Consider the following 16601-nt stretch of genomic DNA (forward strand, 5'->3'; position numbering starts at 1 on the left):
ATCTGAAGGGGTGCCTTACCGTCATGGTAGCCTTGCATTATACCATCTAGTCTTGGCTAACTAATCGTCCTATTCCTAGTCATCAGAACGATTGATGACAATAGATAAATCCCTATTATTCTATACTTTCTGTAGCCTTTCGGTGGGATTCCGTCCAAGTCGTCTTTGGCAGACTTCTATATGGCTTATTCTGCATTATATAACCCTAGTTAGCTCACCCCTTAATTGGTGAATGTTCTGGCATTCTCCACCACTTGATTGTCTGGGTGACCATTAATCCCGCGTGGACCTCAACAGACTTACTAGCCTTTAAATACCTCTTTTTACCCATGGATCATTAATTTTAGGTTTCGTTTAGTCATCTTATTTTCACCCCTACTGATATTTGTTTGCCCAATCTTGCAGACTTATATGTTCTTACTCGCATTTTTCATCCTTTTAATCTGGTGGATCCTTGGACTATCCCATTTACCCGCGTCCTCGGACAAGTCATACTCATCCTTTCGTGTTACTCTTCAAGTAGATCATATTTCAACCTCTCTCTTTCCTTGTACTGCCATCTTTTTCCCTATAAGTCATAGCCGAGCTATGGTCTTACCCAGATTGAACTCATGTTTAATGTCCTGGCGGACTATTTATAATGCCATAGTCAAGCTATGGTCTTACACAATTGAATGCCCGTGTTTACTATCCCGATGGACTACCTATGTTGCCAGGGTCAAGCCAAGGCCTTACACCTAAGATCTCATATTTAATGTCTTGGTGGACTCTTTATAATGCCATAGCCAAGCTATGATCTTACACAATTGAACGCTCGTGTTTACTGTCCCGATGAACTACTTATGTTGCCATGGCCAAGCCAGGGTCTTACACTTGAAATCTCATATTTAATATCCCAGCGGATATCCCCGTGTTTACTGTCCCGACGGACAATATAGGTTGTTATAATCGAGCTATGGTTTTACACGTTAGACCTCTTTTGAAGTATCACCCCTTAGGACCTTACAGTTGTGCGGCCCATCCAGCTTGCTTAGTGTTTTTAAAAACAATAAAATTTTCTTGGATTCTTAAAACTATTTGATACATGAATTGTTGCTTTCACACTGCATAAACAAAAGCATTTTATTTTTCTTGCTTGAGTGTTTAACTTGAAAAACATGGCATTTTTACTCAACATGATTAACCATATATTTTTTTAGCCATTTCCAAAGCTCAACCACATGCAGTGACATTACATGAGCTACGTGTGAATCAAATTTAGAATACTAAAAACAAGAAAGGAAGAAGATACTAACCAATTGAATCTGCAAGGGGAAGAAAAATCCAGAAGTTAAACCTAGGGTTCCTTTTCAATGGGGATGCTTTTTATGGATTATGCGTTTTTTTCTATTTTTTACATTTTGGTTCCATAATTGATTTTTGGGACTTTAAATGTTACATTTATGACTGGCGATGTGTAAAATAACATAAATATATTCTCACATGTAATATCATAATTGATCTATTATCAAATCGTTTAAAAAGAATAAAAGATAACTTTAGAATTGGAGTAACAGTGGAAACCATCAATGTTCAACGCAAATTAAGTAATTAAAAAATTCATAATTTTTTTAAAAAATATTAAAAAGTATAAATCGTGGTTCACCCAATTCTTTAGTTTGATTCAACTGATTCACGAGTTAACTAATTTTTTATCTTACTTCAAACTCATGTACCGTCTGATTCCTGAGCCAATCGACTGACTCAATCCAATTTCAACAACCTTAAGAAAAGAATTAAAAATCAATACGACTTTAATAAACGAAATGAAATAGAAGCATATTAAAAGATTTGCTAGAATTAAAGAGCTATTGATGTCATTATCCTTAGGAAATAGCATAAGTCGATTCTGGTTTAGGCGGTTCTGATAGTTAAATTAATTGTAGGGTCGAGTTATTTAGTTATGTCGATCGACTATCGACTATTGAATTTCATTACCGAATCGGTTAACTTAGTTGACTTAATATTTAATATTTTTAATTATTTTAAATATAATTATATTTTATAATATGTAAGTAGATTAAGTTAGTTAAATATATTTATAATATATTATTTTAAATATATATATTTTATTATATATTTTAAATAATTTAGTTAATTAATTTAATTGATCGAACTATCCAATGTTAAGTTGGTTCGATTAAGTTGATTGCTTTGATTATTTTATACTATAAGTTGATTAAGTTAAAAAATTATTGAATTGATGGTTTGTTCACCCTTCATTATCCTATAAAAATTCATAACATGAAATTTAAAAAAAAACAAATATATTTAATAGGCATAATATTTTTTTGCCCTCCAACTTATAAAAAAAGCCTTATTTAAAATTATGCCTCTTTTAATCTTTAAACTCATATTTTTTTTTGTCAAACCACCTTATAATAGATGAAAAAATTAACATTTATTAAATTTGCTGACGTGGCATACAAATGAATTGTCACGTAGATGGGAAATCAGTATTGAATTATGCCCATAAAGAAGAGTTAACAACAAATTTAATTACTTAAGTTTACTTAAAGATTATTAATCTTTGATCACTGAAATTTTAAAATTAGCATATGATAACTAATATTATCAATTTGTTAATGCTGTTTACGGTGTGGCATGTTAATATTATTAATTTAAGTCAAACTGTAGATATAGTTCTTGTATTATTTTTTTAGCAGCGTTCATTTCTTTATTATCCTTCTCTTCTTCTTCTCCCTTTCTTTTTCTCCAGAACCATTTAGCAGTGGGAAGACGATAAACAGCAGCATGCTTTGATACCAAAAAAGAAAGCAGGACAGCTTTGATTCCAATTTAACTCTCCCTTGGCTTGCCAGGGTGATGCATAAGAGTAGGAGAAATTTAAAGTAACAACAAAGTGCTTGTCCAGGAATGGTCGTCGCAGTCTTATCTCAATTTACAAATCTAAACCAAGTAAGCCGATGGAGCAATGAATTTAGAGCAAGATGTTTAAATATGGAAATCAAAGAAATAAAACCCCGTGCAAAAAAGTAGCAACTTTGGTGGCTGCAACTCATAGATGGCTTGGCTGGTAAACAAAGAAAGAAGTCATACCTTGTTGTTGTTGATTTTGCAAAGTGCTGGATTAGAGGAGCTGACTTGCATGTAATTTGAATCTTCATGTTGGGAATAGGAAGAAATGAAAGTAACAGTGGAGAAAATTAAAAAAATAGGAACATTTGACCCAAATCGACTACATAGTCATTTCATATGCCAAAGAGAGAGGTGTAAAAAAGGAAAATTGAATGACCAAAACATAAATTTAAGAAAATAGGAGTGACTAAACTTGGAATTTAGTAGGGTTTCCCAAGACGGGCATAAAAAGTAGATACTAAGATCAGCACCGTACATGTGGTGGAATATTTATAGGTAAGGTGTTGTACTTTTTGTCAGATAAACGGAAGAGATAATCTAAAATAAGCTTTACGCATCACGTGCTTAGCCATTAGCATTAAAAGCAAGAGATGATGGATGTGCACGTGATATTTCTCTTTTCCTCTCTAAATAGGTTTTCTTTTTTTCACTTTTGGGTTATTTCTCAAACAAACTTAAGCCTTAAGCTTTTCATACCCAATTTTTCCATTTTAGGATTTAATTTTCATGATCCCAAATCTAAATGTTTTGTTATGTTTAAATTCAAACCAATCCTACATTACCTCATGGAAACATTTAAATAATATAATATTTTTGGTTTTCAAATAACTCAAAGAATATGAATAGATATGATTACAATTAAATGGGATTAGTAAATACATTTTTAATTTGGCGTCTCACACAAAAAGAATATGATTTGATTGAAAATGTAGTTAAAAGTATGTTTCAATCACGTGCCACTTAATAGGTAATAAAGCACATCAACATTATTGCCAATACAAGCGGATGTAAGTTTAAGCGCGTTAAAATGTAATTATCCTCCTAGTAATACCAACAGAGTTTTTCCTACTCACTTCTCTTGAGTCAATTATTCTACTTGTTTCCATTGTTACTAGTAATACCAACAGAGTTTGGCAACTCAGAAACTTTGCTTCCACCAACATTTTCTAGCTTGGGGGAGGGGGGCTTCACAATCTCTACAATGCAACTCATAAGCCAAGTGGCATGGAGACGAGTTATAACGGACGAGCTTGCATGAAGATGGGACATAGTCTCGGTTACAATCAACATAAAACGAATCACCACCTAGATCAAGGGTCAACTTAATAGGTACTAAAGGTGTAACACCCCTCAACTGAAATGAACTGATACATTACAAGCAAAGAATGTTACATTTGGGCACTAAGGCTACTTAACTCAAAAATCAATTTCAAAACTTTGATTTAACCTAAATAGACTCTTTTGTAGTTATTTAACTCATTTAGACTTTTTTAAAAGTTTGGTTACAAACGAAGACCATTCAAGGCTTATTCGAGTCAAAACAAGGTAAACAAAGTCAATGTTGCGACATTGGGAAATGGGTGTTGCAACACCAAGAGCATATTACTTTATTTTCATCTCCAATGTCGCGACACTGAGGACAAATTACCCAAAACATGTCTGAAACATCTAAAACCAAGTCTAAACTATCATCAATCATTCCATAACACCTTTAAACATTTTTAAGACTCAAAATATGTCAAATTATCATTCAAAAACTTCATATCACATATTAGTATATTCATCTAAGGAAGATTATCCCAACGTACAAAATGATATTAGGCATGCATGACATAGTTTTGGAACCACTTAGTTGCTTTACAACAAAAACTCATATGGTTCCAATCCTGTGTACATGCCACTCTATTACCAAATCTAAGTTCCATACATTTCAATCTTTGATTGATGATGAGATGAGTATTGGGACAATCACTTCAAAAGATGTATTCAAAACGATCTTTGCCTATGCGTTCAAAACAACACGTTAAGCTCGAGAAGGCTTAGTAAGTACTCAAGAATTCATATATTACATTTGAATTCAGTTAGCTAATTCTATGAATAAATAAATATTATTAACATATTTATAATAATTAAACCAAAGATAAAGTTCATAGTAACAACAAGGTTAATTAACACATTTTAACTTACCATACTTTCATCATTCACTTATTTTTTATATACCACATACGTTGCCCTTTGTAGACTCGAGTGAACAAGAAAGATATATGGATTGTAGTCACAAAGTACACGAGCTCGTAAGTGCTAGATTGTTATGACACTAAATAGTTTTAGAACACGAGCACCGAAGTGCTAAATTCACAAGCACACTAAGAAATTCCTAATGGCATGCCATCTATATCCCACAAATTCAAAACTTGTCTACAAGGGTTTTAACATTATTATAAGATCAATATTCATCACAAGCACAATTAAGTTTCATAATTTCATGGTCACACATAACTTTTCAGTATTTTACAATTTAGTCATTTTCTCTACATATTTAATCACATCAACAATAACCACAATCATTTACTACTTTATTAAATTATTCACACATTTATTCATTTACAAGTACTTAAATTCATGACATTAACATGTTCATTAATTTATTATTTTAAAAAATCTTATTAGGTAAGAAAGGATTTTAACGCTCGGGTGATTAAAATGAAAATTTTATTTAACAATAGTGACAGAAATGTGAGGATTTTTTTGGGTGATTAAAATGAAAGCATCCTAAAAGTTGGTTGACTAACATGATAGTTTACCCAAAAAAAATAATGGTATTAACAATTGAACTTGTATTTTTAAATCCGAAAAGTAAAGGATTTAATTTCTTGAAATAAAAGAGAGCTAAATTTCAAATGTATGAAAAATATAAAAGAGTTTAAGGTAATATTTATAACTTGACAAATAAAAAACATAAAATCCAATGTGAATTTTTGTTTTTGGTTGAAAGCATATTCCAAAGTGAAAAAAATTGGAAGTAACCAAAAGGGGTAGTTCAGTTATTTGGGTAGATTTACCTGTACAGTACTTCTTTGTTTTTACTCAGACAATGTCTTAAGGAGACTTAAAGAAGCATCGATCTAACGGGCTGATGTGTCAGTTCTAGGTTTTCACTTTCCTTTCAGGTAAACAAACATCATTATCTTCTCTTTTTTCTTTATCAATCGGTTTTGGTTATCACTTAATTACTGGCCCTTAATAGGCTATAATTTTCCCCAATGAAGTTAAATAACCAAAAGAAAAAAAAAAATTCCCATCCCGGCATATCCTTTAATGGCAACAAAACCCTAAAAAGGGTTCTTGTAAGAACCAATCGCCGCCGGATTTTATCTCAGCCGTTAAACTCTTTTTTCCTTTTATATATATAAGCTTATTTTTTTAACTCTCTTCGACCTTTCTCCTTTTTCTAGCTATTGACCTGTATCTTTAGCTCTTAATTTTTCTTTTTGCTGTTGCTGATATCAAACTTGAAGGATTTTTAAATTGGGCTACTTTTTAATTTTTTTTATCTTCGTTTCGATAATCTTAAGGAGATGGGTGATTAAAGTTTTGATCTTTGAGACCCTTTAGGTAGCTTAAAGTTAGCATCTTTGAAGTTTGTAAATATGGGTTTAGGTGTAGTAGTCTAGAAAAGTTTTGGAAATTTTGGGTTTGGAGTCTGGTTATTGGCTTTGGGTAGTGATCATTTTGGGAGTTCTGGTAGATGTAATTATCAGTTATTGTGTTTAAGGATGTTATCTGAACTGGGCAGGAGACCGATGATACAAAATAGTGAAGGATCATTTGGGGATGATTTGGAGGAGATAGACCTTTTGCTCCGTGAACAGCGTTGTAGGCAAGACGCTGATGATCTCGAACGTGAGCTAAACTTGTACAGAAGTGGCTCCGCGCCTCCTACCGTGGACGGCTCACTGAGTGCAGTTGGTGGGTTGTTTGGGGGAGGAGCTGCTGCTTCTGGTGGTAGTGGGGCTACCCCCTTTTCAGCTTTTCATGGGATAAAAAATGGAAATGGGTTTGCGTCGGAGGAAGAGCTTAGGTCTGATCCATCATATCATTCATACTATTACTCAAATGTGAATCTCAACCCGAGGCTTCCACCCCCTTTGCTTTCCAAGGAGGATTGGAAGTATGCACAGAGGTTGAAAGGAGGGAATTCAGTCATAGGTGGGGTTGGAGATAGGAGAAAAATGAATAGGGTTGATAATGGTAGTAGTAGGTCGATGTTTTCGACGCCACCAGGGTTTGATTCAAGGAAACAAGAGATTGAAGTAGAGGTAGAGAAGGGTCGTAGCTCAGCGGAGTGGGGTGGCAATGGACTGATTGGTATATCTGGTATCGGACTTGGAAGCAAACAGAAAAGCCTTGCTGAAAATTTTCAGGTGATTACCAGTTGTTTAATATTTATCCATTCGTTCTGAGGTTTATTATTTTTGTATGGTCTCTGCCTTTTGTTGCTGATAACAAGTTGCTTGTCCTAGGGTTCTTGCTTTATGGATTATTTATGGTGACCTTTTTTCACTTCATTTTTATGTTTTGACGTGTACCTGTGCTTTGGAGTTATAAGTACAGGTTCTAGCTCATCCTTCACGTACAATAATGATATACGTATAAGGGAACTCTGTTATCAGTAAACTATCTCGATGTTTGCTGTGTATCTCTTAAGTCAGACGAATTTGTAGTCTTACTTTCACTTCCCTAATTTAAGTGCTGTTTTGAAAATTATCTTGTTTATAGTTGATAACTGTTGTGTTTGTGCAGCATTTCTTTCCCCATTAGCATGCCTTCTTTAAGAATGTCTAAATTTCAGTTATTTGAGCTTTTTGTAGTCAATGTCGTTACTCTTATAGTATCTTGGGTCCATTCTTTTGGATTCTATGGTTAGCATTCATCTTTGAGTTGTCTCGAGATCTGTACTTTGTACTCGCAACATGACCCTATATATGATTGATACAATTATTTGCTATTCTTTTGATTTCCGAGGTAGTAATAGTAAGAAACTAGTAGGAAAATTTGTGATCAATTTGTTTTCTATTTACAGCTAGCTTGTTTACAGCATATGGTAAGTTTCAAAATGAGATTCAAAATCTTTCTTATTTAAATTATTAACTTTTCTTCTTTCCTCAATCCTTTGTAACTATCACACAGAGTTGTTCTTGTTCATATATCAAAAACTTCTGGGACTAGGCCTTTTTTTGTTTCAGTGATTTGATATTTAGTATTTTTCCAGGATGATTTGGGACACACTGCTCCAGTCGCAAGGATACCATCTCGTCCTGCCAGCTGTAATGCTTTTGATGAGAACCTTGAGAATGGAGGTTCTGCTGAACTGACATCTTCAGATACTTTACAGTCAAGTGTGAATCTTCAAGGATCATCTGCAGTCCATAACATTGGGCCACCTACTTCATACACTTATGCTGATGCTGTAGGGGCTTCCTTGTCTAGGAGTACTACTCCTGATCCTCAACTTGTTGCTAGGGCTCCTAGTCCTTGTCTTACACCTATTGGAGGAGGCAGAGTTGGTAACTTGGACAAAAGAAGCATAAATAGTCCAAGCACATTTGGTGGTATCACATCTGGTCTCAATGAGTCTGGAGATCTGGTAGCTGCTATGTCTGGCATGAATCTGTCATCTAATGGAGTGATTGATGAAGATAACCAATTACCGTCACAGATTGAACAAGATGTTGAAAACCATCAGAATTATTTATTTGGCCTTCAAGATGGTCAGAGTCATATCAAGCAGCAGGCGTACTTGAAGAAATCTGAATCTGGCCATTTACATATGCCTTCAGCTAACGGTAATGGGGTCAGGTCAGACCTCAAAAACCCATCCTTGCTATCTGAAAGGCAAGCTCAGCTCCAGAAATCTGCCCTTCCCTCTAACAATTCTTACTTGAAAGGACCACCTACTTCCACACTCAATGGTGGAGGCAGTTTACCTGCTTGGTATCAGCATAATGTGTTAAGTGGTTACTCTCTAAATCCTGCTTTAGCTTCTGTGATGGCTAGCCAACCTGGAACTGGTAATCTGCCACCACTGTTTGAAAGTGTTGCTGCTTCGTCAGCTATTGCTGTCCCTGGAATGGACTCCAGAGTGCTTGGAAGAGGTTTGGGATCTGGACAAAGCAATTCAAATGCTGCTTCCGAGTTGCATACTTTTGGTAGAGTTGGAAGCCAAATAGCAGGGAATGCTCTGCAGGCGTCTTTGATTGATCCTATGTATCTTCAGTATCTGAGGACTTCTGATTACACTGCAGCACAGCTTTCAGCTCTTAATGATCCCTCCATGGATAGGAACTTCCTGGGTAATTCATACATGAACTTGCTTGAGCTTCAAAAAGCTTATCTTGGAACTCTGCTATCACCTCAGAAATCTCCTTATGGTGTTCCCTTAGGTGCTAAATCTGGTAGTTCTAATATTCATGGTTTTTATGGAAGCCCCACTTTTGGAGCTGGCATGTCGTATCCGGGAAGCCCCTTAGCAAATCCTGTTATTCCCAATTCTCCAGTTGGACCTGGTAGTCCTATGAGACACAGTGACCTGAATATGTGTTTTCCTTCCGGGATGAGGAATCTAGCTGGGGGTGTCATGGGACCCTGGCATTTCGATGCAGGATGTAACATGGATGAAAGCTTTGCCTCCTCCCTACTTGAAGAGTTTAAAAGCAATAAAACAAAGTGTTTTGAACTTTTGGAAATTGCTGGTCATGTTGTTGAGTTCAGGTATGCTCCTATCTTAAATCTTAAATAATTTTTTATGTTGTAATTCTGTCACCCTGACATTTCTATGCTTTTTTGCGCGCAGCGCGGATCAGTATGGCAGCCGATTTATTCAGCAAAAGCTTGAAACCGCTACCACGGAAGAGAAAAATATGGTTTATGAGGAGATCATGCCTCAAGCTCTTGCTTTGATGACTGATGTCTTTGGTAATTATGTCATTCAAAAGGTAAATGCCTTATAATTTGTTGCATGCCTGCTTCATTGTATAAGTCTATGGTTTATTTTATTTACCATATAAAATCTGCATCTGCCTACAGTTTTTTGAACATGGACTTCCAGCTCAGAGAAGAGAACTTGCTGACAAGCTTTTTGGCCATGTTTTAACACTAAGTCTTCAAATGTATGGTTGTCGGGTGATCCAGAAGGTATCAGTAAATGGTTTATTTTCTTCTAGAGTTTATTTCTTGTGTCTGTGTGTCTCTTTTGTGCTTATAATCGGAGTTTTATATTGAAGAACTTCTCTTGTTGATTCTTTTCACTTATAAAACTCTTCCTCATAATAATTTTACGGTTTCTTGACAGTTATGAGCTACGTTCTAAATCGAGATCAGCAAAAATATTGATTTAGTGAAAAGGTGTCACTACTGTGGTTGAGTTTGAAATTTCATTTCATATGAGTCCTTGTTTATGTTTATGTTCTAAATACTGAATATGTGCTATATATGCTTCAATTGTGTTAATAGAGCTTTATTTTTCATCTCCTTATCTTGCTTTCTATATTGATTTCATTAAGTGAATGAGTGTCCTTGTTTATATTTATTTTGTAAATATGTGCTATATATGCTTCATTCACTTAATTTTTCATCGCCTTATCTTGCTTTCTATATAGATTTCGTAAAAGCACTTATGCTTTTTGATCCTAATCTCAATGGTTACCTGATGAATTCTGCCCTGCATTCTGATAATAATTTATGCTTTCTTTAACACTCAAGGCTATAGAAGTTGTTGATACGGATCAGAAGATTAAAATGGTTCAAGAGCTTGATGGTAGTGTTATGCGTTGTGTACGTGATCAGAATGGCAACCATGTCATTCAGAAGTGTATCGAATGTGTTCCTGAGGAGCACATTCAATTTATAGTTACAACGTTTTTTGATCAAGTTGTGACCCTTTCCACTCATCCATATGGGTGCCGAGTGATACAGGTTTGGAACTCTCCTCATTTAATTTTTTTTGCTGCTGGTCTTTTGACCTTTGCAATTGTTCTATGTTAACAACGACCAATGTGTGTCCTATATTAAAATTCTTTCGACACTGCAGAGGATACTGGAGCACTGCAGGAACCCAAAAACACAGAATAAGGTTATGGATGAGATTTTAGGATCTGTTAGCATGTTGGCACAAGACCAGTATGGCAATTATGTTGTCCAGGTTTGTCATTCTTTTCTGGCAGCTTATAGTTCCTATGTTATAGGGTGTATTGGGACCAAAATAATTAACCAAATCTACTTGAGGGTCTTCACTCTTTTTCCCCATACATAACATGCTGTCCAAAATTTTCTGTCTTTGAAAGGTGTTCAGTTTTATGATTAGGCATCTCAATTGTATTCTGCTTGATTGATTCAAGAACTGACCCCTTTGATTCACTTAACAGCATGTGCTAGAGCATGGAAAGCCTCATGAGCGTTCAATTATAATAAAGGAGTTAGCTGGAAAGATTGTCCACATGAGTCAGCAGAAGTTTGCCTCTAATGTGGTTGAGAAGTGCTTAACTTTTGGTGGTCCTGCTGAACGACTGTTATTGGTGAATGAAATGCTTGGTTCTACTGATGAGAATGAGCCTCTACAGGTTTGTTCATGTTTTGTGCTGATGTTTTTCTTAGACTTCAAATAAAATAACTCAAATTGAGTTGTGTTTGGAAACAATTGTCAAGATAACATTGCCTGGTTTTTTAAATCATTGAAGAAAAGCCATGAACTATGGCTGCCTTCGGTTGTGCCTGGTTTGGCTGATTATGGTGATCTTCCTTGTTGGTGAGAATCATTTTGTACTATGAGTGTCTCTTGCTTGGATGATCAACTTCCATTCACGGTCAGACATGCTGCTAAAGTTTATGGGAACTCAAACTTTCGACAGGAATGCTGCTAAAAGTTTACGGTGATTGTAAAATTTGTGTCGCACTAATGTATCTGGATGTTATGATACAAGATTGTGATCCAATGGAGTTCTTAAATGTTGTTGCATGTTGCTCAGGATCCAGCTTTTTGGTTAATTTTCTCTAAAAAGAGTTTCTATAAATTTCATGTCATTCAGAGTCTGTTTACTGACAGTTGTTAGTCCATCCCAGGCAATGATGAAAGATCAGTTTGCAAACTATGTGGTACAGAAAGTACTCGAGACTTGTGATGACCAGCAACGTGAGCTGATCCTTTCTCGAATTAAGGTCCATTTAAATGCATTGAAGAAGTACACTTACGGAAAGCATATTGTTGCGCGTGTAGAGAAACTTGTTGCTGCTGGGGGTACTAACTCTTCCTAGTCTTTATCAATTTATTATTTTAAATTTACTTGTCTGTTCTTGTACTGTGTAAATGAGTGTTTTTAATCTCTGTTTGCTACCGCATGTTTTGGATCTCTTTGGCTGAAGTTTCCTTTTAAGTTCTTTCGACTCTGCCGGACTTCCTGCATAAATGATTGGTTGTGGTCATAAGAATCCATAGGAGTTGTGCTGTGCAGTTATATGACATGCTTATATTAGTGGATATAGAACTATAATACCAAAAACCATCTTTTTTTATCAATTTGAATTTGGTAGCTAACACTTCTAACACGTGATTTAAATTCCTTTTCAGAAAGGAGAATTGCCGCGCAGTCTCCACGCCCTGCTTAGTCGGTGTAGGAAAGAATGTATTTGCAGTTGTACAGCTAACAGAAGCTTATATGAGCTTCCCCATCTTCCTTTTCGTATGGTATCTAGAGCTATGGTTCAAGTTTAAGAGATATATGGAAATAAAATTGTTGATTGTACTCGGAACTGTACATTGTGTAGCTTTAAGGGTTTTATACATAGAATCGAGTATCGAGCAAAGCCGAGGTTTGAGCTGTTGAAGACATACAACTGATGTTGATGCCCCTGCAGAAGAGTTAAAATGATTGATACAAGTTTTAAGGGTGTAAAAAGAATTTTAAAGGGCTGAGGTAGTTGTAGCTTAATATGAATTTATAAAGCGACTGTACAAAGTCAAAACGTTGTTGGCATGTTAAGATCTGTTGATGTTTTTAGTTGAGGCCACACTTTTCCCCCCTGCAACGTATGCTTAATTTTACATTTTTCTACCAACCTACTTTATGTTTACCTTAGTTGCTTTAACAAAAGAGGTAATAATAATTGCATGAATCAACTGAATTGAATGGTGCATTGCAAAGATGTATTTGATTTTGAAGGAGCTGCAAGCAAAAGGATGGGTTTCTTCCATATGAATCCATTTAGTAGAATAAACTCACAGAACAAGAGCAGACAAGCAAAAAGAGAAAAAAAAAAAAAAGGAACACCAACACAATTTTGTCCGAGCAAAGTCTCCATGAAAAAAGAAGCAAAATTTTATTAGTTTAGGATGAAAATGTAAAGTCAGCAAGGGAAATTTGTGGTCTAAATATCATCAACATCATCTTCATCAAGCTTTTGACCAAATCCCCTAGGCCCAGCTCTGGCTCTTACATTCTTCTTCTTCTTCTTCTTTCCGGACTTGTTTCTGGCAGCCTCTTCTTTTTCGAACTTCTCTCTCTCTCTCTTCCCCAAGAAGTCCTGCACTGCTATGTATATAACCTGGAACCCAATTCAAAGCACTTCACTTCAGAGACAACAATCCATAGTTCAAAATCATAAATATAAGTCAAATTAGGGGGGAAGAACAAGAGCAGCAAAATTACCCCAATGGTGAGAATAGAAAGAGCAACAAAGGCAACAAAGAGGAGAGCCTGTATAACTGTTGCCACACCTTCATCACCCGTAGATGACACTATTTGCTGCGAGTTGTCAAGTGGGGTGGAATCTGATGGCAGAACCTCTTCGGGAGTAGCCAACGTTATCCAAAGTTTGCTGCCTTTCTTCTTCTGATGGGAATTTGGGTGAAGAAGGATGGGTTTTGTTGATAAGGAGAGAGAAGAAGGGAAGAGTAAAGGTGAACTTTGGGTGTTTACAGATGTTGACTTGGAAATGGAAGGTAAGGAAGGTAGGTTAGGTAGAGATATGGGCATGCTGGAAATGGAAGCCATAGTTCATTAGCACTAGCAAGCACCCACTGCTTTCTTCTTCTCCTTCCTTCCTAGCTCGCTCGATTCCACCGTGGCTAAAGGCTGCCTGCCTGCTTGCCACTGTGTTTAGAGATAAATGGCAGTATTCGTAGTTTCATGATAATTCAAAGACACTTGGGCTGACAGTGATTTCGGACTTCAGTTTCAGTCTTGGGCTTGTCTATCATGAAAAGGAAAATTAACATGCTCTCAACTCTTTGAAAATTAGAATATTTAGACATTAGTCCCTTTACTTGTTCGATTTAAATATTAAAGTCCAATTGATGTTATCATTAGTGAATGCACTGTATTTTAATATTTAGAGGTCTGGTTTAAAATTTTAAGTCCAAATTGTTAATTAACAAGGTTATCAATTACACTTAATTTTGAAATATGATGAGTTAAAAAACTAAGTTAACTAAAATTGAAGGTAGAGCCGAAGAGTAGAGACCACGGTATAATTGGAAAAAAAATAGCATTTATTGATAAGGTATGCTATTACTTCATGCTTTATTTTCCAAAATAATACCAAATAAATAATTATTATCTAAATAATATAAGATTTTTTTTACAAAAATAATATGAAAAATGAAAATTGGATCCAAAATCCACTTGACAACTGTCGATTTGGGGTTGAAACCTATATGGGAGGAATGTCGAGTTTAGTGGTGCCTCGATTCACCAAATCAGCAGTAGCCAAATACCTTCAACCTAGATCACCTTTAAAAACCTTAAAACCTTAGCTTGGAAGAGCATATGATATTATTTCACTTGTGTATTAAGCTCTTTTACGATGTTTCATCGGGTAAAATTATAAGATGAGAAAAGTTTAATGTTACAAAGTAGATGTTGGTAATAGATACTTATGAAATGGGGAAAATGTATGATGTGGATATAAGCAAAGTGATGATTAGAAATTGATTCATGAAGCATTTTGAATTGAATTTTGCGTTTTACCATTTGAAATTATATATGTGGTAATGATCCAAATCTCATTTGGTTGATGTTGTTGTGAATGCCATGATAGGTGAAATTTGGTGAATACTAAATTGTAATTGCTAAATAAACAGGGTAAGTTATTTGTTTATATTGTATGAGCTTACTAAGTATTTATAATACTTACTCGTCATTACTACTTTCTCTGTAGATTTTGGACATCCAGAATGTGTCGATCGGATCAGTGAGAAGCACACACCTATCGTCTCTCGATTCGATAGTCTTTTGAATGTTTCAACTTGGTTATTTGTGGCATGTACATAAGATGGTCAAACTTGTAAAGGCACATGTATTTTTTTTTGTTTAGTTGATCTTTGCTTATAAATGCATAGTTCTATATGGTAACTTATTGGTATAATGCAAAGTTTGATATTTAGACTTGTGAAAGTGAAGGGCATAGTTTAGAAGTTGATATGTATATGATCTAGTTAATATAAGAATTGATATATGCTTATAACTTTGATTGTGACAGTGTTGAATGTGGCATGTTTGTTGTATGTTTAGCTGGTTATTGAGGTTGAAGTTTTGACATTGAAATGTACATGTTTTGGGAAGGTTAAATTGGTTATGGAATGCTTAAAGGCCATTTTGGAAGGGTCGGATTGTATTGTGCATCATATGGCCTATTTTGCTATACACGATCTAACACACAACCATGTGTCACACACGGACTGGTGACACAGCAGTGTGCTTATTAAAAGTTATGGGACAATTGTATACACAGTCATAGTTTGTTACACGGGCTGGCCACACACCCGTGTATGTTTTGAAGTTAAATCCTTTATTTTTGCACACGACATCAGTAAGTTACACGACCGTGTTACTCATAGTCACACGATCTCAGTCAGTTACATGGTTCGGTCACACGGTCGTCTAACTTCCTGTCACACGGGTTCAGCTTGTCACACAGTCGTGTGACCCCTATTTGCAGATTTTTTTCTTACTTTTTGCTAAGTTTTTAATTGAGTCCTAATTTGTTCCCGAGTTGGTTTAAGAGCTTTCATAAGCTCATTTGGGACTCAGATTTGTTTATAAATCATATCATGCTTGGATTATGTAATGTTTTATTGTTTAGTTGAATGTTAAAGCCGAATTTGTTTGTGTTATGTTTTGTTGATTGTTGTAGCATTCTATAGCTCGGGTTCAACGACCGGATCAGGTTAGGAGTGTTACAGATCTATTGTTCTAGCACATTTATATCGAGAGTTGTGCTTAGCAACAAGGCGCCGTTATGCAAAAATGGGTGATGTACTATATTATTGCAGACTTGGGCATATATTAAGATATCTTTCTTAATACCATTGAGTCGTACAATTTATCGATTCCTACTTGCGTTATGGTTAGTATTGAATTATTTAAACATATTTTGAAATTACCAAATTTATATTTATTTATAAACTTTGTGTAACATATTTAAAATGTTGTTGCAATGATTGGATATTTCCACCTGGGCGTAAGAAACGAAGTAAAGAGTTAGTCATATACAAGATGGAATTGGAACTTGATTCTGTCAGAAAAAATAAGTTTGGAAAACGCAGCAGAAAATAAATTTAGGGAAAACTAAAGTTTTAAAAACTTTTCCAAAATAAGATTTTGGTTGTGATATATAAAGTAATAAACACT

General features: G+C 35.2%; 2 protein-coding genes across 3 annotated transcripts; one reads left to right on the top strand and one right to left on the bottom strand.

Annotated features, from left to right (window-relative positions):
* Nucleotides 1–6054: 6054 nt before the first annotated feature.
* Nucleotides 6055–12999, top strand: LOC107954098 (pumilio homolog 2). Of its 2 annotated transcripts, none has more exons than XR_005916143.1 (9): nucleotides 6055–7343; nucleotides 8192–9690; nucleotides 9773–9914; nucleotides 10006–10113; nucleotides 10681–10893; nucleotides 11009–11119; nucleotides 11343–11537; nucleotides 11655–11846; nucleotides 12037–12211. XR_005916143.1 is itself a non-coding variant. In XM_016889574.2 (9 exons), exons 1-9 carry the CDS (start codon nucleotides 6696–6698, stop codon nucleotides 12577–12579), a joined length of 3129 nt encoding a protein of 1042 aa, XP_016745063.2. In that variant the 5' UTR covers nucleotides 6055–6695; the 3' UTR covers nucleotides 12580–12999. The 2 variants fall into 2 exon arrangements, 1 of the variants encoding a protein (XP_016745063.2); XM_016889574.2 differs by lacking the exon at nucleotides 11655–11846 and adding an exon at nucleotides 12542–12999.
* A 272-nt stretch (nucleotides 13000–13271) lies between these two features.
* Nucleotides 13272–14292, bottom strand: LOC107954099 (uncharacterized). Its single transcript, XM_016889576.2, has 2 exons — nucleotides 13620–14292; nucleotides 13272–13515 (listed from the first exon to the last, which is right to left on the bottom strand). The coding sequence occupies exons 1-2, from the start codon at nucleotides 13962–13964 to the stop codon at nucleotides 13339–13341; spliced, it is 522 nt and encodes a 173-aa protein (XP_016745065.1). The 5' UTR covers nucleotides 13965–14292; the 3' UTR covers nucleotides 13272–13338.
* Between the last annotated feature and the right edge of the window lie 2309 nt (nucleotides 14293–16601).

This window comes from Gossypium hirsutum, chromosome D07, assembly GCF_007990345.1.
Source record: "Gossypium hirsutum isolate 1008001.06 chromosome D07, Gossypium_hirsutum_v2.1, whole genome shotgun sequence".
NCBI lineage: Eukaryota > Viridiplantae > Streptophyta > Magnoliopsida > Malvales > Malvaceae > Gossypium > Gossypium hirsutum.

What these genes read in the sequence shown, in the direction of transcription:
- LOC107954099 (XM_016889576.2), bottom strand. Translation starts at nt 13,964, where the DNA reads ATGGCTTCCATTTCCAGCATGCCCATATCTCTACCTAACCTACCTTCC. An exon ending in TTTCTATTCTCACCATTGGG is followed by an intron (nt 13,516 to 13,619) that starts GTAATTTTGCTG and finishes ATTGGGTTCCAG; the next exon opens with GTTATATACATAGCAGTGCA.
- LOC107954098 (XM_016889574.2), top strand. Translation starts at nt 6,696, where the DNA reads ATGTTATCTGAACTGGGCAGGAGACCGATGATACAAAATAGTGAAGGA. An exon ending in GTTGTCGGGTGATCCAGAAG is followed by an intron (nt 10,114 to 10,680) that starts GTATCAGTAAAT and finishes TTAACACTCAAG; the next exon opens with GCTATAGAAGTTGTTGATAC. An exon ending in ATGGGTGCCGAGTGATACAG is followed by an intron (nt 10,894 to 11,008) that starts GTTTGGAACTCT and finishes TCGACACTGCAG; the next exon opens with AGGATACTGGAGCACTGCAG.